At 44.5% G+C, this 21,476-nt stretch overlaps 1 protein-coding gene across 1 annotated transcript in view; it reads right to left on the bottom strand.

Moving 5' to 3' along the window:
• PKHD1 (PKHD1 ciliary IPT domain containing fibrocystin/polyductin) overlaps positions 1–21,476 on the bottom strand; it is a 306,693-nt gene that overhangs the window by 32,690 nt on the left and 252,527 nt on the right. Inside the window, exon 40 of the mRNA XM_039532757.1 lies at positions 4,883–5,909. Within this exon, the coding sequence (XP_039388691.1) occupies positions 4,883–5,909 (1,027 nt within the window). The remainder of the gene's footprint in view (positions 1–4,882; positions 5,910–21,476) is intronic.

Consider the following 21,476-nt stretch of genomic DNA (forward strand, 5'->3'; position numbering starts at 1 on the left):
ATGTTGCTTTCATAGTGTTTATCCATAAAGAATGTCATGTGAGGTATTCAGTACAAGCTGGGGTTTCAGCCAGACAAAGGATATATGTTCACCTGTCTCCCTCAGTTCACATGTAAACTGTAAGCCAATACGATGGAAGCCCAATTTGCATTAGAAGGCAACATGAGGATGTGAAGTCAACTTGGAGCCAGCACACCAGGGACTAAGCCACCAGGGATCATCTTGACTCTGGGGACAAACAATGACGGTGGGGAATATAAGGGGGAGGCAAAAAGACACCACTTGATCCTGCACCTGAGGAAGAAATTGGGCTCTGTGATAAGATAGTTAGCCTGTTAAAGTTAAGCTTAGTCTCTAGAAACTGTACTGAGTTTGTTTTATATGCAGCCTTCCTCATTCCGTTATCCTTATGTAACCCACACACCTCCAGGGGGTGGTGTTGGGGGGGGAGAGAGAGAGCGTGAGAGAGCAAGAGAGAGACTCTTTGTAGCCTCAAGTAATAGCAATTTGGCTTTTAGCTCATGCAGTAGAGGCTCATACACTAAGATCCAGAGGCCCCAGGTTCGATCCTGCCTGCCGATGACCAAGGTCTATCAGCTCACTATTTCTCAAATCTTAATTGTTGTCAATGAACTCATGATTGTTTTCACTCTAAATATAACTCAGTGCTATGGTGTTATACAAGAACTGATTCTCAGTTGAATCAGACAAACTGGTGTGTACACCTTGGGCAGGGGCGGCTCTAGGAATCCCGCTGCCCCAAGCAGGGTGGCGCGCCGCAGGGCGCACTCTGGCGGTCGCCGGTCCCGCGGCTCCGGGGGACCTCTTGCAGACATGCCTGCAGAGGGTGCGCTGGTCCCGCGGCTCCGGTGGACCTCCCGCAGGCATGACTGTGGAAGGTCCGCCGGAGCCGGCTGCCGCCCTGCCGGCAAAATGCTGTCCCAAGCGCGCGCTTGGAGCGCTGGGGTCTGGAGCCGGCTCTGACCTTGGGGGATAGCAAACCTGGTATTTCTGTGAGTAGCCAGTGGGGTCATGTGGAGGAGACTGGGACTGGGAGTTGCATGAGGAGCCGTGGGGATTAGGGATGGAAACTGAGTTCTCAAACCAAGGTGTGGGGACTGGGATGAAGAGCTGAGGGGCATGGGAGGGGCTGGCAGAGCCACAGGCAGAAGGGTTCAGGTTTGGGTGGGGCCACACATGGAAAGGTCTGTTAACCATGCACACACACTTCCCCATAGAACCTAGAACAGAACCTCAGATTCCTGAGTCTCAATATTCCTCTACTGTCAGCAAATAACCGAGAAACCCGCTGGAAAAATGTGTGTCTCATCTCCCACTAGCGGCTGGCCCTCATACAGGTTGATAACCTACCACTGCTATCGGTAACGCCGTTAGCTCAAGTGGTTCTAACCCTGCTAATGAACTATGTGGGAGTCCTAGTGGTTCCATATGATTTTTTTGTATGTTTTTTAAAGCCTATGAAATTACACACAGTAAGAATATAAAATATTAAATGGTTAACCGATAAGTATTAGCCTTACTGTTAATATAGTGTAGCTAATGTTTAAAACAGATTGGCAGAGGCTCTGATCCTGTGCCCCATTGTGTGGGGCTAGACGGCCACCCCCGACCTGGATTCCTGCCGCACGGGGGCGGGCAGCAGACTCTGACCTCTGCCATGCGGGGCCAGGCAGCAACTCCCAACCTCCGGGCAGAGCCAGGAGACAGACCCCTACCCCCGCCGGGCAGGGCCGGGCAGCAGCCCCAGGCCCAAACCCCTGCCGTGTGGGTCTGGGTGGCAGTCCCCAGACCCCTGGTGGGCAGGGGTGGCAGCCCCTGGCCTGGATCCCCACCATGTGGGGCCGACTGGCAGACCCTGACCCCTGCCGCACAGTGCTGGTGGCAGACCCCGACCCCACACAAGGGGTGGGCAGCAGCCCAGAACCCAGACCCTGACCCCTGTCGTGTTAATGATTAAATGGTTAACCAATATAATTGTAATAGTTTAAATGGATGTTTTCTTAAACAATATTTATATCCCTAACATATAGTAATTTCAGTAAAAGAATGTTACGGTTACACACACAAGACAGACCAGAATTAAACTTGCCTGTGCAACCTTAATCCAGCCATTAATTCACAATGTGCAGATGCATTATGACACAGTCTTTAACTACATGATGACGTATTATTATTTCCACAGGACCCCTGTCCCGTTCAGTGCCAAGGATGGATGCTGCTCACTGAATGAGCAGCTATGCAATATTTTGCTTTATCCATTTTGTTCAATGTGTGGCCCCAGGCCTTATTTATTGTGCACTATGCAAACCCTGCTCTGAACACAGAACAATTTGTGTGTGTGTGTGCGTGCGCACGCACGCTCATACACACACACTCTTTTGGTATATAAGTATATTACTAGTGTGCTTTCTCTGTCTTCCATGTAGCTATTAGCTATCATCTCCCTCTCTCCTTGGTGAATCAGGAAGCAGCAGAATGAATTAACCCTAAAAAAGTAAACAAATTGAAACCACATAAAGAAACGAGACAAATTATTTAAAAAAAAAGATGTGGCATTATGATAAACAGTTCTGCTGTTGTAACCCACACACCTTCTGGATGTGGGGTTCTGTCCCATCTAGTGGCACTGAGACCACTTAGAGAGAGAGATTAATGAGTCTGCTACAGCCTTAGCTAAGAGTCATGCGGCAGAGGCTCATGCCCTAAGCTCCAGAGATCCCTGGTTTGATGCCAATGACCGGGGTCTGTCGGCGTTACCAGAGCTGTTGCTGCTAGGGTCCCCAAGGCTACCTTTAGCCACTTCCTTGTGGGATGTGAACAGGGAGTCCCAATCTCTGTTGCCCAAAGCTTTGCAAAGCAGGGGTCTGTGGGTCTGGCATTCCAGTGCTGTTGGCCATGTGTTGGTGTAGGCTATTAAGTCTGCCCTAGAGATCTCTGAATCTCATTTGTTTCTGCAGGACACAGGTGTGGAAGAAAATTTCCCCCCTTGTGTGGAAAAATACACAGTCTCTCATTATCCCAACCCCATTATCCCTGCCTGTGCTGGTGTGTACTGTCTAGACTCTAATGAGGGACAGACAGAGGGGATATTACATGTCCCAACAGGAAATATCTGATTTAATTTTACAGGTTAGCCAGGGCCTTATTATATCACAAGTGTCAAAGCCACAAGTGATGCCATAAAGCCCAAGACTGATGGGGAGTAATAAATAACACTACAGAGGAACCCAAGTAGTGAAGGACAAATACTTTCCTCAAGTTTGGTGGTGTTCGTTTATCCCACTGGTGAATGTGTGTCCCAGGTCGCTCTCTGTAGGATCAGGCCCTAAATTAGGGCCTGTCCCTGAAGACTTTTGTTATTGGGTCTTATTATTGAGTAGTTTCACTGAGGTCAATGAGATTGCTTATGGGAGTTAATACTGCTCCCAGTACTGAGTGTTTGCAGGAATGAGCCTTTAGACATAAACCTGAGAGGAAAATCTTACAGGCTTTAAAATAAAAGAAAATACTTTCTATATGTGTTCTGAGTCACCCTGTAGAATTTAGTGAATCATCCTATAGAATTTAATAGAGAATTAAATCCTTGATCTATAGGCTGGTTTTTAAAAAAAAAAAAAAAAACAGTAACAAACACACACCTATAGAAAGGATCTCATTTTGTATAAAATTGTATAGGTTTTTAGAGTAATTTCTATATAATCCTATTGCATTTATATAGATTCCTACTAGTTAAAGCCCTATTGCTTTCTGCAGGTTCTATAGGGCTTACACAGTGAGGGATGACAATACAGAAACAGAATGGGGAGAGAATATGGGAGATACAGAAATGTAACATCATCCAACATGTTTTACACTTAAATACACATCCTCAGAGATGCTCTTTGTTTTCATTGCTGGTGGGTTATTTCAGTGAAATATTATAATGGGCAACGTGTGCTGCCCCAGCCAAAGGAACTGTGATGCAAAGTTATTATTTCTTCTCTGCTCCACAGGGGGAATAATCTGTGTCAGACCTTTACAAGGCACAGATTACACCCTGGCTCAGCTCCACTGGCTAGTGTTTGGACAGGAGAACATCCAAGGTTCTGTTTCCCTGTGGGTGGGTGGGGTGGGGTGGGGTGGGGTGGGGTGGCGGGGCAGGGTGGGACTAGTGGGCCTGGTCTCCCTTCATGCACAAACAGGTGGTGTGGGTGGCATGCACATGGCAGTAACGGATGGGCTCTGTCTATTACAGCCCCAGCTAACGACCCCTCAAGCTATAGTAGCTCATGCATTTAGCTCTGGAGACCCCTGGTTCAGTCCTCAGTATGTTGCCCAAGATGGCGGCCATCACGTTTACGCGTGGGTATCCTTCAGACTTGCATTATGTTGGCTCTGTTCTTTCCATGCTGAGCAAACACAGCTAATCGGTCTCCTCCCAAGGCTATATTCTACTCATAGCAGTCAAGATAAGCACATGTGTCTGTGTTTTTCAGGACAGGAGCCTGTCATTTTTTCGTCTATAACACACCGTACCCATCTCCGGCACTGTGTGAATACATGAATACCATGCATGGGTTTAATACATTTTAAGACCAGAAGGGACCATTATGATCATCTAGTCTGACCTCCTGCAGAACGCAGGCCAGAGCATTTCACCTGGCAGCTCCTGCATCCAACCCAACTGCTTCTGGTTGGACTAGGGCATATTTTTAAGAAAGACATCAAGTCTTGATTTAAGACCTCTGAGTGATGGAGAATTTAATACCTCTCCTGGTAAGCTGTTCCAGTGGTTAAATACCCTCATTTAAACTATCAACATCTTACAATAATAAATAATCATAAATGAGCTTTGAAGGATTCATACAAGTGACTTGCTTACCCGGCACTGCCCCCTAGTGGCAATGACAAAAAAGACTGTGTCACCATTAAAGTATCAATTGGTAACTCCAGGGCTCGCTGAAGATCCCCAATCTGCTGAGCGTTGATAACAGTGCTGGCCAAGCTCTTCAACCTGTCACTCGAAAATGAGGGAACAAGCTTATTTCTGAAAAGGCCTGGTGGCTCTCCAATTTCAATGATCAGCACTCTCAATGGGGTAGCCGCATGAGATGACTGCAGAACCCAAACATTTGCTGCTCCTGTCCAGGTTTTCTCCCAGCCAGCCCTGCAACAAAAGGCTGTGCAAGATGTCATGGGAGGGCACTCACGCCTCCTCTTGCCAACATTGTCTGAGATAATCTTTAACGTATTCTCGCTCCCTGACGCACTCTGAACTATTCTGACATGGTCCCGTCCAATCTGCAAGAAATCAGCCAGGCGATGGACCACCCTTCTTTGACTCTCCTCGCCAATGGTCTCAGCAATGGTAAAAGCAGCGTGAAGGGAAAAGCTAGTGTATATTTCTATGGGGTCATCTCCATGAAGGAGGATGTAGAGAAGGTTGTTCTCAAAGCTGAAGGAGTGGGCACCTGCCATGGCATTAGTTAAGAAAGCACTGGAAGAAGATGAGGCTAGTGGAATGTAATTCCCGTTCATGAAAACGTAAAAGCTACGGGGTTCATCGTAGAAGATGGCTATGAGAAGTCTGGTAGAGTTTTGACCACCGATGAGGCGGAGTCTTAAGCTCGGAGGTGTTAGACCAGCGAAGCAAACCTTAGTCAGCTTGTTGGATGGCAAGACCGAATAGAAAGCCCGTGGATGTTCTGAAGGACAGCAAGATACATGTGAAACTCCACTACTGAAAGCCTCCACAAAACTGCCAGTCACCGATACCACTGGAGACGACCTTCTTCCGTCTGCTTCAGTGTCCAAGCTTTCTAGAATCACGAGTGCATGGTCTGTGTCTTTGCAGAAGTAGCCTTGCGTAGAGGGCTTGTAGATGCACTTTGTGTCTTCTCTGTAAATGCCTGTTTAACAACAAACAAACAAAGGATGGGGTGATCTGCCATTTCTACACACTGCGCTGTACCTGCTTATTTGCACGGTACACCTTTCTGTGTGATGCTGGTACGTGTGATGATGCAAGGAGCTGTTTCTCTTAGATGTCCTGGTTCTAAATGCATAGCAGGGCAGCAAACCTTGCCATGAATTTGGTATTCTTTGTGAAGCTCCTTTATGCTTGACATGAATTACCACCTTGCTTTCTCCTCTCCCCTCCCCAGCAATCCTTTCAACTGAGCTGGATTGTGTCACAAACATAGCCCATAGTAAGGGGCAGTACATTGCTGTGCAATTCCAGGAGCATCCGAGGGAAGGAACTGTGGTTCCTGTTCCCCCCTTTGCTACAGGGAGGCAGTAATTTGGTACTGCAGTAAATTATTACTCCCTTCCTCCCTGCTCTTGCAGGAGGTAGCTGTGTATGTTGCCACATGCTCTGGAGATGGGGCATGCAGTGACCCTTACTGAAGTACGCCTGCATCCAACACTATACCCTGCCCTGGGCATAAAGGTGGGAGTCTTCTTCCCTTTGATACCCCTGTGTGAATGTGCAGTCTGAGCTACAATCTAGCCCACTATGTTCAGCTTCCTGGCTTCTCAGCAACATTACAAAGTTGGGGGGAAATAAGATACTATTAAGAAAAAAAAAGAAGATTGTTAGAGGCATAAAAGAAGAGGCTGAAAAGACGGGGGCAATTTAGCCTTAAATAAGATCTTCATTAAAGTATACAAAGAATGGGGCAATGAAACCAATAGAGTGCTCCTCTTTGCCTTCCACCACAGTATGAGAATGAGGCGACCCCTGCTGCCAGGCCACACAATCAAATGGAGAAAAGGAAATGGCACTTTGTGGTGCGAACAGTAGCACTCCGGGCTGCAGGATCTCATGAAGTGGGATTACCATATATCTTCCCGCAGAAGCCACCCTTGATTCGTTTAGTGGCTGCTTTAGGCCCTGATGCTGCAAACCCTTACATAAGTCAACAGGACAGGACTCAGGTACAGTTACTCAGACGCAGGGGTGTTTTCCGGAGCGGGCCCTCGCGGTGCACGCCATAGAGGAAAACGATGAAATTACACAGACATCAGCCTTGATTGAATGTGGTCGGGAGACAAGGTGCAAGTGAAATTAGAATCAGGCCCTCTGCATGGGAGCAGCTATTTTTAGATATCCATCTACCATCTTCTTTTCCAGGTTCACCAGCACAGGCACTTTACCAATAATATGTGGGGGGAAGGGGATAACAAACAGCAGCTTCATTTAGACAGCAGAAATAGAAGAGCTGCACAAAAATATTTTTTTTTTTTATCCCTGAGCGCAAGGAACACGCACTGTACAGCAGGCAACCCATAAATCCTGACGGATCTCATCATTCGCTCTCCTGGAAACAGCCGAGTCATCCCCCTCCTCCCTGGTGACATTTCGCTTGTCTGCAGATAGGCCTTGCTTGTATTTTGTCATCCCCAGGACTTTCCCTTTGCTCTGCTCCTTTCCTTTGCGAGCTGGTTTGTGGCGTCTCAGCTGGCTCCCCCCAAACACCCTCCCTCCCTTTCTTCCAAATGGCCCTATCTGCCAGTCACAATTGCTGTGGCCTGCAATTTCGATCACTTTTAAATGAAACCCATGCTGGCCTTGGTAATCATAATGTCATTTACAATTTAGCACAAAACACGTTTATTCAGTTAGCAGCACATTGGAGAAAGAGAACTCCATATGAACTCGCTGCTGACGGCCTAATCTGATTATTTCCTCATGAAAATCCAAGCAGGGGTGCTTGTAAAAGGGGGCTGAAAGGAGAAGGGAAAAGTGAGGCCTGGTCACAGCTGACTCTCATAATCAATGCGAATAGATAAGTGACACAGCGTGTCAAGGGCAGCAGCTAATCCGCCCTGGGGCTTTCCTCTAAAAAAGGCCAGAGTGGACAGGACTTAATAAATACTGAGTGACCACTGAATATTGAGCTGACGTGCTATTTACATTGGAGATGAACAATAACAGTGATAAATTCCAGAAGCCCTCCTTCTAAATGGCTGATAGATAAAGTGTGTGTGTGTGTGAGAGAGAGAGAGCGAGAGAGAAAGAGACAGAAGTGTGTGTGTGTCTATGTGATATATAGAGAGAAGTCTGTGTGTGAGAGAGGGACAGTGGGCACGTGTGTTTGTGCGCATGTGTGAAATACAGAGAAAGTGGGGTGTGTGCTTGTGTTGCCCATTTACTTTACACTCAGGCAGCAGATTCTCCTTCTTCAGATTCACAAAGCATCAAATCACGTTGCTTATTTTTATTTATTTTTTTAAACACTCAGGTTGCTTCCAGGGCTACTGACAAATATTAACTTTGTGTCAATATTTGTCCTTCCTGTCGTGAAATGAGGATTTTCCACCTCATTTCACATTTGAAAAGAAAAATATGCCGAGGGGGTCCTCTTTGCTTAAGGAAGAAAAAAAAAATCTCGTATCTGTTATTTAGAAAAATGAATTCAGGAGGGAAGGTTTTTTCTTTCCTTTTCTTTTTTTAAAAAGAGTATTTTTAAAATTGATGTTTTGACTTGAAGGCACTTTGAGTCCTTTGCAGCTCTCCTGTCCTTCCTCCATCTCCCAGTGCCAAAAAAATAAAATATGAAAAAAAATTCTATATTTAAAATGGAATGAAATACAACAACATTAATGATTTTTCCCTTCGGGTTAACACCACCATTTTCTTCAAGAAGTTTTACCCACTTCATGATATAGTTCACAATTCATAGTACAAGGAAAATATAGGAGATTTTTGACCAAAACAGAAAAGGTGGCTTCAGGGTTTGTTTTTTTTTAATCAAAATAAAATAAAACTCCTGCAAATTTATTTCCATCTGACTAAATTTGCCCCTTATTATTTTCTAATTTAACTGCAATTATGGCTATGCAAATATAAAAAGGAGTGGGGGATGGGATAGATGCCACGCTGCTTAGACATTGTGACTCACTAGCCTTGGGCAGCCCAGCACACATCTTTGCTGAAGAGGAAATATTCCTCAAAACTAGCTGCCCCCTTTTGACCTGCTGATGTCCAATTCTGAGGCAAAAGGCTCAAAGTTAGGACCTTAGAAATGTAACAGGACAGGGAAGTGAAATTAATTGGGGGTTAATATTTTTTGTTGCACAGAAACATCGTTGATAGTCTCCTTTTCTTCATTCTGAATTTTCACTATAAGTAATTTACAAATTTAGGTACTGATCCTTCATTCTGATCCATACAGGCAGACTCATGCCTATCCAGAGTCCCACTGAAGCTAGTGGCCACGGCTCTTGCAAATCCATACCCAGGCAGGTGACTTTACTCATGTGAGTAATCCCATTGGCTTCAATGGAGGCACAAATTAGGCCAATGCTGAGCCCTTTTTGAAAATCCCACTGTGTGTGTGTGTGTGTGCATGCGCACATGAGCATGGGAGTCTGTGTGTGCATAAGCAGGTGTGATCATGTGAACTTGTGTGTGCCTGTATCTGAATATACTAGAGTGCCTAAATGATTGTGCAAGTTTATGTTATTAATGCATAACTGAGCATGAGTGAATGCATGTAATACACAGTCTTGCACACACACCCAGTTATGTATTAACACAAGTACAAGTATTTATATACTATCTATGGTATTTATGTGACTTCCAGCACCACAGTATCTGATGACCTCACAAGCTTTCATTGATTTATCCTCACAACACCCCTGTGAGGTCAGGAAGTTCTGTTTATCCCCATTTCACAGAGATTAACTTGCCCAAAGTCATACAGAAAGTCTGTGGTAGAGTAGGGAGGTGACCCTTGGTTTCCCAACACCTAGCCTAATGCCCTTACCATTGGACCACCCTTCCTCTCTAGTGAATTAATGAATACAAATATCAAAATTGCTTTGGTCTGTTAATACTATACATTTAGTTTTTAAATGGGTGCATGCAATGATTTAGGCACACACACGATTATTTATATTTTGCATTATTATTTGCATTGTTTATATTATGTTTGACAGTAACACCTAGAGTCCTTGAACCCATTGTGTTGGGCACATTAAGGATAACAGTAAATGTGACCAATAAACCGGCAACAAATTATAAAAAACTTTCCTAGTTCCCAGTAACCCATCCAGATAAATAAATGTGCTCCCCACTTTGACCTAATCATACCCTACCTAACTCATACTGTCCCAGAAAGCCTGGGAGAAGGGCGAGTCTGGATGTTCAACAAACTTCAGAAGATGGGGCTTACAAAACAACAACAACAATGACTAAATATTGCAAGGACACTGCAGCTGTTCCTTCATGCCACAGGGCTCTTCCCTCGTGCCACAGACTGAAATAGCACAGCAGGGTCTGCATTTCACCTCCATGGCCAGCCCATGGGCTTGAAGTGTAGATTGGAAGCTCTTTGGGGCAAGGACTATCTTTTTGTTCTATGTGCATACAGCACCTAGCACAGCTGGGTCCTGGTCCAGGACTGGACTTCCTAGATATGCCCGTAATACAAACAATAAGAAGTATTCCATTCCCCCATCCCTGCTTGTTTTGCTACATAAATCTCAAATAGTTGGGCATTCTGTGGGGAGGGGGGAAATTTCACCTGCAGAAAAGATGCTAAAGAGGGAAAAATTCAAACAGAACCATCTTGCTACCTCAACTATCCTACCTTCGAAAAACAACCCTACCGTGAAAAGAACAGCGCGTTGCTCTTGTCTCTACGAACACCTTTTCCCATTTGGTCTCCCCTCAAGTTATTCCTTCTTTCTCTTTAGCTGTATTTAAAGCCCAGAAGGATTCTTTCCCCTCCTCCTCACCAATAACCTTGTCTACTGAGCGTTAGACAAATGGATACCCGTGGCTTAATTTAAAGGCAAGGGGCAGCAAACAGCATTCTTTATAAATGCAATTCCAATCTCTGGCTCTTTCGCCAAGGAATGATAAACCCATCACCTCTGCTGGAAAGCAGAGCGGTAATTTCATCAGATGCCAGACCTCAAAATGAATGCGGCTGTGCCATGCACTGCTCTGAGCAGTAGATATAATGAGATTTGAATGGGAAGTCCCGGACACAATAAATCTGTGCCATATGTGACCATTTCCTGTGTCAGTTCCTTTCTCACAAGGAGTGGAGGCTCCCCCGCCCCTTTGCTTTCCCTTTCATGACCCCACACCAGGACTCTGAAATCTTTCATGGCTGCTTATGGGCCTCAGGCCTTTCCACAGCAGTTGCATAAATAAATGAATTTGACAGAAAACATCATAACAGTTAGTAGTAATGTGTGCTCACCACAAGTGCCTGTACTGCTCACTGGAGAAATGAGAGGGGAAAGGGCTTGTTTTGTTACCACAAACAAAACTATGTTATCTGACAAGTGGTGAAAGTATTAGTCAAATAAACTTGAACTCTATTAAGACTATTGTTGCCAGCTTTTATTATGAACTGAAAGGTTCTCAGCTTCTCTCCCCCTGGTTGGCCTGCAGTTCTTGCAAAGATAAATTGTCCTTTTCGTTTGCAAAAATAAAGTTTGGAAATAAAATGATCACTCCAAACTAAAATTGGGGGATCATTCCACTGGATTATTATTACTGTTTTCTAATTAGAAGAGTTTCTTGATCATGGGAACTAATTCCAGTGAAGAGTGAATTTCCCAGAAAAGGGCTTTAATATCATGATTTTCCATTAAAGCTAAAGTACATGCAAAACCTTTAATACAAGCTCCTGCAATCTTTGGGGATGTCCTGGTTAGAACAGGCTGGAAAAGGCCAATTGTTTTTGTGCGATATTTTGAAAATAAATGTTATTTTTTCAAAAAATTCCCACTACCTCTTTTGGGTGTTTCAAAAACCAAAAATTTTTCAGTAAACCAATATTGGTTAATACCGTTTTCCACTGGGAAACAGGAATTTTTTTGCCCCAAACAAGAAATTTTTAATTAAAATAAAATATTGAGGCAAAAAGATTGCATCTAGCTCTAGTTCACATCCATAACTGAACTTCCGTTTACAGATCTGAGTTCGCTGGCTTATAATTATTTATTATGGACTCAATTTTCAAAAGTGACTATTAATTCTGGATGTCTCCATTTTTGGGTACCCACTTTAGATATTTTAAAGGGCCTAGTTTTCAGGAAATGCTGAACCCTAACCATTGAAAAACAGGCCTTTCCCATCCATCTTAGAACTCCTTGGTTCTATTCAGGACCAGAAGTGGATGTGCAGAAAATGATGTGAGACAAGCCGTTGGCATAGAATTTTCAGCCACCCATCCACTCCCTCCAGATCCTCAACTGGTGTAAACTGGCATAGCTCCACTGACTTCAATGAAGTCATGACAATTTATACCAGCTGAGAATCTGCCCTATCCCTCGAATCCCTTTCCTGCCAAAACAAACACACTTTTTTTCTGGTCTTTGGCTGTACCAAAGAGAAGGGCATCATGAAAGAAGGTTCAAAACCAAAGCTGAGTGAAGGTGAAAAAGGGAGCAAGAGGGGAACAGTAGGGTGCGATCTTTCTAGTGTGCCCATGCTTGGGTCACCCCGAGCAGACACCTTTTTGTTCCATCTGACCTCTCAAGCGTGAAACAATAAAAGCTCATGCACAGCTGGCCCTGCTCACACAGTTTGCTGGGCCACTAGATACTCATGATGAGGGTGATCCCCAGGCAGCACAGAGACATTTCTCTGCTGGGATGCAGAAGGCAGGGTTTGAAAGCAAGCTGGGACTGCTGTGCAGGAGTGCAGGGTGCAGCCCTTGAGCTGGAGTTCTGTTCCTCACTGCTCCAGATTCCTGTTCCCTGGTCAAAGGTATCGACTCTGTGGGTGCTCCAGGGCTGGAACACCCACCAAAAAAAATGGTGGGTGCCGAGCTCCCACTGGCAGCCTCCCATCAGCACCTCCCACAGCTGTTCCGTGGTGTGCAGGAGGCACTGGGCGGGAGGGGGAGGAGCAAGGGCAGGCGTGCTCGAGGGAAGGGGTGGAATGGGGTGGAAAGAGGCGGGGCAGGGGTGGAGTAGAGGCAGGAAGAGGCAGGGTGGGGGTGGGAAGAAGCGGGATGTGCATAGGGACTTAGGGGAAGGGGTGGAGTGGGGCAGGGCCTAGGGCAGAGCTAGTGGGGAGCATCCTCGGGCACATTAGAAAGTCAGCACCTATTCCCTGGTGCCCTGGTGTGAAGGATGCTAGGGGCTTCAGGGTGAACCAGGAGAAGGTATTTACATCTAAATCTTAACAGGGCCCTGCTCTACTGGTAACAGAAGTCACCAGCATTGGCAACCTCAAGTGTCTAAAAATTGTGAGTCCACCCCCGCAAATCATAAGATTGTCTTAACTATAATGAGATTTAACAACAAAATAAAATAAAGAAGTGCTCCTTCTGATTTCTGACCCTTGAGGTTACACTCAGGTCACGTTTTCAAGCTGTTCTCTGCAATCAGAAGGCACGATGAAAGCTGAGATTCTCCAATGGCATGTCTCCAGGAACTGGGGTTCTATGAAACACGCCAAAAACTGTGAGAGTTGGCCACTTTGAATGAACGTCTCAGACACTCTCTCGCCAGCAGCCTTGTCCCGCTTCCTTTTCCCTTGCGTGGTGGAGTTATACAGAGCACTGTGACTTTAAAGGTACAGTCCCACCAATTAAGGACCCAGTTGTGCAACTCTTACTTGTGTTGAGTAGCACTCACTCACATGAGTAGTCCCAATGAAGTCGCTGGGATGATTCCCATAAATGCTACTCCATGTGAATATGGAGCACAAAATCGGGATCTAAGGGGGTTTCGATCATTACAAGTGCAGGCAGCATAAAATGACATCTTGACCTTGCTAGTGACCTTTAGAGCAAAGGGAAGAAGGGATCTTAACTCTCATAACTAGAGGTGGGTCCAGGTTCTGAACACTCCTTGGATTACAGAGAGGAGTTGGAACCTGAGCCTGGATCAGATTCACATACAAAGGACACTGTATAAGAACCTAGTAGGTAGATAGCTAAATCTGTAGAACTATAGAGGTAAATGATGCTACTGGCATTGGAGGAAGCAGGGGCGCTGGAACAATTTGTATAGTGGGGGTGCTGAAAGCCATTCAACCAAACTGTAAACCCTGTGATGTAAGCCACCTCAAGCCAAGGGGTGCAGTCTTACCCCCAGCACCTCTAATTCCAGCATCTATGGGAAGTAGTGGCCTTGGGAAACTCCTGATATAATTTAATAACATTCTTTGTGTGGTAGGGAAAGTCAGTGAGAAAGAAGCAAAGAGCATACTCAACTAGAAAATAAAGAGACCCCTATTCCTGCGGTCTAGCCGGGTGTCTAACTCCATGTCTGAATCCTCCAGTCCAAATAATTTCAGCCAAAGCTGGGTCTCAGCCAAGCCCCTGGATCTGAAGACCTTCAGCCTTTGGAAAAGTTCAGCCCTGGAACCAGACTTGGCCACTGGCCACTACTGCTGCAATGGGCTGAACCAAAATCCTAGATCCAAACTCTGCTTCCCATTGGCAAACTTTGAGACAGAGCCCGAACCAAACGAGGCAGCTCTTTATATCCCTGCAAAACTAACCACATTCGCATGACCTTATCAATAGCAATATTTCTTATGGTTCTTATGTACTGATTGACATGTGCTGGCCACTGCTTCCCACAGCCCCCATTGGCCTGGAACGGCAATATGCGGCCAGTGGGAGCGGCGATCGGCCGAACCTGCAGATGCTGCAGGTAAACAAACCGTCCTGTCCCACCAGTTGATTTCCCTGATGGGCTGCATGCCAAAGGCTGCCAGTCCCTGATCTAACCTTTAGAAACTTTGCATGTACTAGAGAGAAAAAAATGCTGGATCTGAGCAGCAGCTCCTGGAAAACCCAAGGGTCTGTTTAACGTTCAGCATGCCTTTTCCTAAAATATCAGCATATACAAAATTCACAACACATCCACTTTTTAGGTCCTGCTAGATATATCAGGACCAAAATTCAGTCCTGGTGTAAGCCCAGTGAAGTCCTTGAAGGCTGAACTTGTTCAAACCAGGGCCACAATCCAGCAAACTCTTATGCACATAACTTGATGCACCTGAATGCCTGTTTGCAGGATTGGGGCCTAAATAACTTAAAGCATCACTACTGCACATAGCGGATATAATACTTTGCTTAGATAATGGGAGTAAGCTAGGGCTTGATCCTTCTCCTATTGAAGTCAACTGAACGACTCCACTGGAGAAGGATTGACCTTAGCGCTGTTTGAGGATCTCCAAGCACCATAGTAAGATGTCACTTTACATCTTCAAAGCACAGTACATATGTTAATTAGTTAAGACTCATACTATACTTAGAAACATAGGACTAAAAGAGGTCTCCTGGGTCATCATATCCAATCCCCGGTTATCGCAGGCTTATAATCAAAGTATATGACAACATATATCTGAATTATGGTACCCAATTAATCTGAAGGGCAGAAAGGTTAGTCACACAGAAGGTTTGCAGAAGAGCAGGGGAAATAACTAAAGAATCGTGACACCCTTGCTCTAACTACAAGATCATACTCCCTTTTAATTTTATTCTAGGCTTACTAGTGGGAAGCTTGAAATTTCAGACAACCCATGAAGTTATTTTGGCTAGGGAGAATATATTTAAAACATGTTGTGCCTAATGTGGTCTTTCTGCAATTGAGACGTAATTAGGAAAGACGTGAAATAAATAGAGAAGCAAGAGGCAAAATGAAATATGAAGTGGCTAGAAGTAGCTCATTCTCTAATGTATTTTTTCCAGTTTATTATTGTAAAAGCCCAGAGCAAAGGAATAGCTTTGAAGCGTCTTTTGTTAATAGTGGTGAGGCTGGCTTTTCATTTTTCTTAACTTTTTATTTATTAACTGTGTTGCACAAGGCACCTCCCTAACTGATGGCGAAGTTTGGGTTACATGGGTTTGTTTAGTCTGAAAACAACCCAGCCTGCAATGGGAAAGTAGAGTAACCACCCACTGTGTGGGGGTTGGAGGCTTTCAAAAACAAGATCCAGTTGTCCTCAAATTTCCCCTGTGATATCATAGACTATCAGGGTTGGAAGGGACCTCAGGAGATCATCTAGTCCAACCCCCTGCTCAAAGCAGGACCCATCTCCAGGCAGATTTTTGCCCCAGATCCCTAAACCTCCCTCTGAAGGATTGAACTCACAACCGTGGGTTTAGCAGGCCCACTGAGCTATCCCTCCCTCCTGGATGAGTTTTTCCTGAGCACTGAAATACCCTCCGAGACATTTTCCACTCGGTTTATCCGGAACACCTTGTCCAATTCTGAGAGAACACTTCATCCAGTCCTCTGGGATCCAAACCACTCAGTTCGACCCTGGCGTAGGAGAGGGTATAGGGCGCACCACACATCAGAAGTTACACAGACAACCTCTTCCTATGTACACATCACATTGCATTTCCTATACATTAAATCACACATTTTTGGAATGGCTTGGTCACGCTGCAGGAACCAATCCCTGCACAGCATGGTCTGCCCATGTGCTGTTCATGTGCAACCTGATCTTTACAGTCTAAGTTTATCTTGTCCGTTGTCCCTGGCATCAGGGTGCTGCTGCTTATCTTAGCTAGCACAGACCCCCTGACTCCAGCGTACTGTTTGTCAAGCCCCTGTTTACAACTTAACCTTCCATTCATCTCCTCCCCCTGAGAAAACTGGGCCAATTAATGCCAACTTTGGTGGGGGTTTTGTGATACGGATACCAGAATAAAACCGTTTATTATGTTATAAGGAATGGCAGCATAGATTTGTCAAGAACAAGTCATGCCAAACCAACCTAATTTCCCTCTTTGACGGGGTTACTGGCCTACCAAATGTGGGGAAGCAATGGACTGATATACCTTGATTTTTAGTAAGGCTTCTGACACAGTCCCACCTGACATTCCCATAAACAAACTAGAGAAATGTGATCAAAATGAAATATCTATAAGATGGGGGAACAACAGGTTGAAATACTGTAGTTATCAATAATTCACTGTTAGATTGGCAAGGCAGATGTAAAGTAGGGTCCCACTGAGATAAGGCCTTGGTCCAGTACTGTTCAATATTTTCTTTAATGACCTAGAGAGTGGAGTAAATATGCTTATAAAATGTGCAGAGGACTCCAGGCTGGGAGGGGCTGCAAGCATTCTGGAGCTTAGAGTTCAAAACAATCCTCACAATTTGGAGAAATGATCTAAAATCAACAGAATGAAAGTCAATAAAGACCAGGGCAAAGTACTTCTTTTAGGAAGGAAAAAAAACAAATGTACAACTACAAAATGGGGAATAACTGGCTAGGCAGTAGTAATGCTGAAGAGGAACTGGGGATTATAATTGATCATGAACTGAATATGAGTCAACGGTGTGATGCAGTTGTGAAAAAAGGTTAATATTATTCTTGAATGTTGCATGGAAGATGCAGGAGGTAATTATCCTGCTCTACTTGGCCCTGTAGAGACCTCAGCTGGAGTCCTGTGTCCAGTTCTGGGCACCACACTTTAGAGACGGTCCAGAGGAAAGCAACAAATGCTAGAAGGTTTAGAAAACCTCACCTATGAGGAAAGGTTACAAGAACTGGGCATGTTTAGTCTTTTGGAAAGATTGATAAGTTTTCAAATGTGTTATAAAAAGGGCAGGGACTAACTGTTTTCCGTGTCCACTGAAAGTAGGACAAGAAATAATGGTCTTCCTGTGCAGCAAAGGAGATTTAGGTGAGATATTAGGAAAAACTTTCTAACTATACAGGTAGTTGGGCTCTGGAATAGGCTTCCAAGGGAATCCTCATCACTGGAGGATTTTAAGAACAGGTTGGACTTGATGACTTCTTGAGGTCCCGTCCAGCCCTACATTTCTATGATTTTATGTATCATGTGTATTCCAATAGTATCTGGGAGCACCATTTTGGTAGGCACTGTCCAGACACCTAGTCAAAGATGATCTGTACCAATAGTATCTAGATATGCTAAAATTTTGCATTATCCCATCCTCGTATCTTTGTGGGTTCCAGTTCTATCATGTCTGGACCTTAGAGAAAATTCTGGGTATTGCATTTACTAGTGGATCCCATGGGAAGAGCTTTCAGGCTTCAACCAAACCCTCTTCCCAAGAGGGAGTGGGTATCAGCTCAACCACATGTTTTCAGGTGTTCAAAAAGAACTTGCATTCACTCACATTTTATTTTTCCCCAAGGCTGGAGGAGAGTTAATGCTTCTGGCAGAGCTGCATCCTGTACCCGCAATACCCCAGCAGAAGACTGTGACATGGAAAGGAGCCCAGTTCTGCCAGAAGACATTGGGAGTGGAGGAACATGTGGGAATCTTTCCATTTCTCTCACTCAGTATGACCTGAATGGAACAAGCACTCAGACACAAAGGCCTCAGAAATAGGTATGTGAATTTAATAAAGCTCTCTGGAAGGGGAAGGAGGTGGAGAAAGAAAGATCACAGAGATAAGAGAGACAGAGATGGGAAGAGAGGAAAAGAAAGACAATTACGGTGGATCAGTGAATGCTGCATCCTCCCAGGATCAACTGGGCACAACTGGGATGTTTATTTAAAAGGTAGGAGAGTGAATTCTTAGGGAAGGAATAGAATTTGAGGAAAAGAACATTGCTTTTACTAGATATGCACGAGCGCAAGGCTTGGGATTGTGATGGAGCAAGGCCGGATGGCTACAGGAAAGTACTGAGGAGCAGGTATGTTAGCTCCAGGTGCTAGAGCTAAGCAAATCCCTAGTACCATGGGAACCAAAATGGCAGTTGCTCCAGGCTAATCAAGGCACCTGGGGCCAATTAAGAACTTTCTAGAAGGCACCGGAGAGAGCTACATTGATTGGAGCACCTGCAGCCAATCAGGACAGGCTAATCAAGGCACCTGGTATAAAAAGGGGAGCTCACTCCAGTCTAGGGAAGAGGAGCCAGAGGAAAGAAGTGTGCATGAGGAGCTGGGAGCAAGAGACACAAGGAACTAAGAACTGAGAGGGGGTACTACTGGAGGATTGAGGAAAACACCATACAATCAAGCAGCATCAGACACCAGGAGGATCCTGTGGTGAGGATAAAGAAGGGGTTTGAAGGAGGCTATGGGGAAGTAGCCCAGGGAGCTGTAGCGGTCAAGCAGCGGTTACAAGTAGCACTATAGAGACTGCTGGGCCCTGGGCTGGAACCCGGAGGAGGGCGGCCCGGCCTAATCAGACATAGGAGTAGTTGATCCAGTCTATGGGTTTCATCCAAGGGGAAAACCACTGAGGGGAAGAAATCTGCCAATAAGCGCAGGACCTACTAGAGGAGAGGAGGAACTTTGCCACAGGATGTAACAATGCCCCTGAAAGGAAAAGGGAAATAGAACATATAGTTAATTAAATGGGACAAAATAAAAATATAAAGCAGCTTGATTCCACTCTCCTTTCTACCAGTGTCAATTGGAAGCGAATCTCTCGCACTTATACCCAATGTAAAACCAGTGTGAGAACTGAATCAGACCCAAGTTTTTAAAACAAATCCCTCTCTGTGTAACTATTAACTCCACAGAGGATGGAGCTGGGCTGTTGACAGTGGTGGCAGATGACAGAATAATGAGCAATGGTCTCAAGTTGCAGTGGGGGAAGTCTAGGTTGGATATTAGGAAAAACTATTTCACTAGGAGGGTAGTGAAGCACTGGAATGGGTTACCTAGGGAGGTGGTGGAATCTCCATCCTGAGAGGTTTTTAACATCAGGCTTGACAAAGCCTTGGCTGGGATGATTTAGTTGGTGTTGGTCCTGCTTTGAGCAGGGGGTTAGACTAGATGACCTCCTGAGGTCTCTTCCAACCCTAATATTTTGTGATTCTATGATTATTAAACTGAAGGATTTTTACATCCCCAGTAGTCTTCAGCATTTCTGCAGCTTCTTTACCATTTTCACTTGGACAATAAATTAGGCTGGGGCCTTGATGTTTTTCCCCATTGAAGTCAATTAAAGGAGACGATTGGGCGTATCTGACAAGATTTCCAGTCCGATCTTTATTTATTGCAGTCCTGCAGATTAAAATGCTGATGAAGTTGTTCTGAGTTTTCCTTTACACTTTATACTAAACATATTGATGTATTTTGCACAATGTGTAATTGCTGCTATTACACGTGTGCCTAGAGCCTATGGGGAGCTGAAATTGAAATAAATAAGCAAACAAAAATAATGAACTAGAAAATCTCTGGTGGCATGGTAAATGGGGTATACAGCGTTTTCACTAGCTAGAAGTTGGATGCAGTATTGCTATGATTGGTGATGATAGAGGAATTCATAGATTTTAAGGACAGAAAAAGGGCCATTATAATCATTTGTCTGACCTTGTGCATAGCACAGATCAGAGAACCTCACCAGATAGACAGACGCACAGTACCTACGCACACATATGGGACCATATGTTCAGCTGGTGTAATCTGGCATAGCCCTTTTGACTTCAATGGAGAAATATCTCTTTATATCAGCTGAGGATATATCCCAAAGAGTATATATACACAGGTTTCAGAGGGGTAGCCATGTTAGTCTGTATCAGCAAAAACAATGAGGCATCCTCGTGGCACCTTAGAGACTAAGACATTTATTTGGGCATAAGCTTTTGTGGGCTAAAACCCACTTCATCAGATGCATGGAGTGAAAAATACAATATGCAGTATATATATTACAGCACATGAAAATAATATAATATATGTAACATTATATATATAAAATATGTAATATATATATACTGCTTACTCCATGCATCTGATGAAGTGGGTTTTAGCCCACAAAAGCTTATGCCCAAATAAATGTCTTAATCTCTAAGGTGCCACAAGGACTTCTCACTGTTTTTATATATACACAAACTTTCTCTCTCTAAAACACACACACACACACACACTACATTTAATTTAGGCAGACTAACCACAGAATACATTTCAGTAACACCAATTAGATGTGCACTAATTTCTTCCCTGTGAAATAGCAGTGAGTAATTAATCAGAATTTTGATCACAACTCAGTTGGTAATTCAAATTGCATTTGCCATTTCCCCAGCAAATATGGAATCATTATCTTTTGCACGATTCTTTCTTCTTAATCATCCAGGGTGCTAGAAGCAAAACATTTCCAGGAACCAGATATTGTCTCTATCAACCAGCAACCTTAATACCTTTGGACTGGGGGTTAGTGGGTTCAGTCCATGGCTGTGTTTTATTTCAAGCTTCATCATAATTCTAAAGTGAATACTTAGTGGCAGGCTGGCTACTTGCCCGGGGGAGGGGGAATTCTGCCTTGTAAAATTATGAGAGAGGATGAAAGCTAGCAGCTCACTCCATTAAAAACCTTCTGGGAGGGGACTCAAGACATCTGACCTTTGCACAATCATCCAGCTTGAGTCTAAGGAGCATATGAGCATTGATCAGGTCTGTATCATCCAAGCATACAATGCACCTTGGAAGTGTCACAACCACTGTTCCATGATAGATGTTAACATTCCTCTCTGCATTAGCGAGTGGCCGGTAAGGAAGCCTTAGGATTCCATGTTCAATAATAACAACTCTTCTATAGTCTTTGCTGAT

Source organism: Mauremys reevesii, linkage group 3 (assembly GCF_016161935.1).
Source record: "Mauremys reevesii isolate NIE-2019 linkage group 3, ASM1616193v1, whole genome shotgun sequence".
Lineage (NCBI taxonomy): Eukaryota > Metazoa > Chordata > Testudines > Geoemydidae > Mauremys > Mauremys reevesii.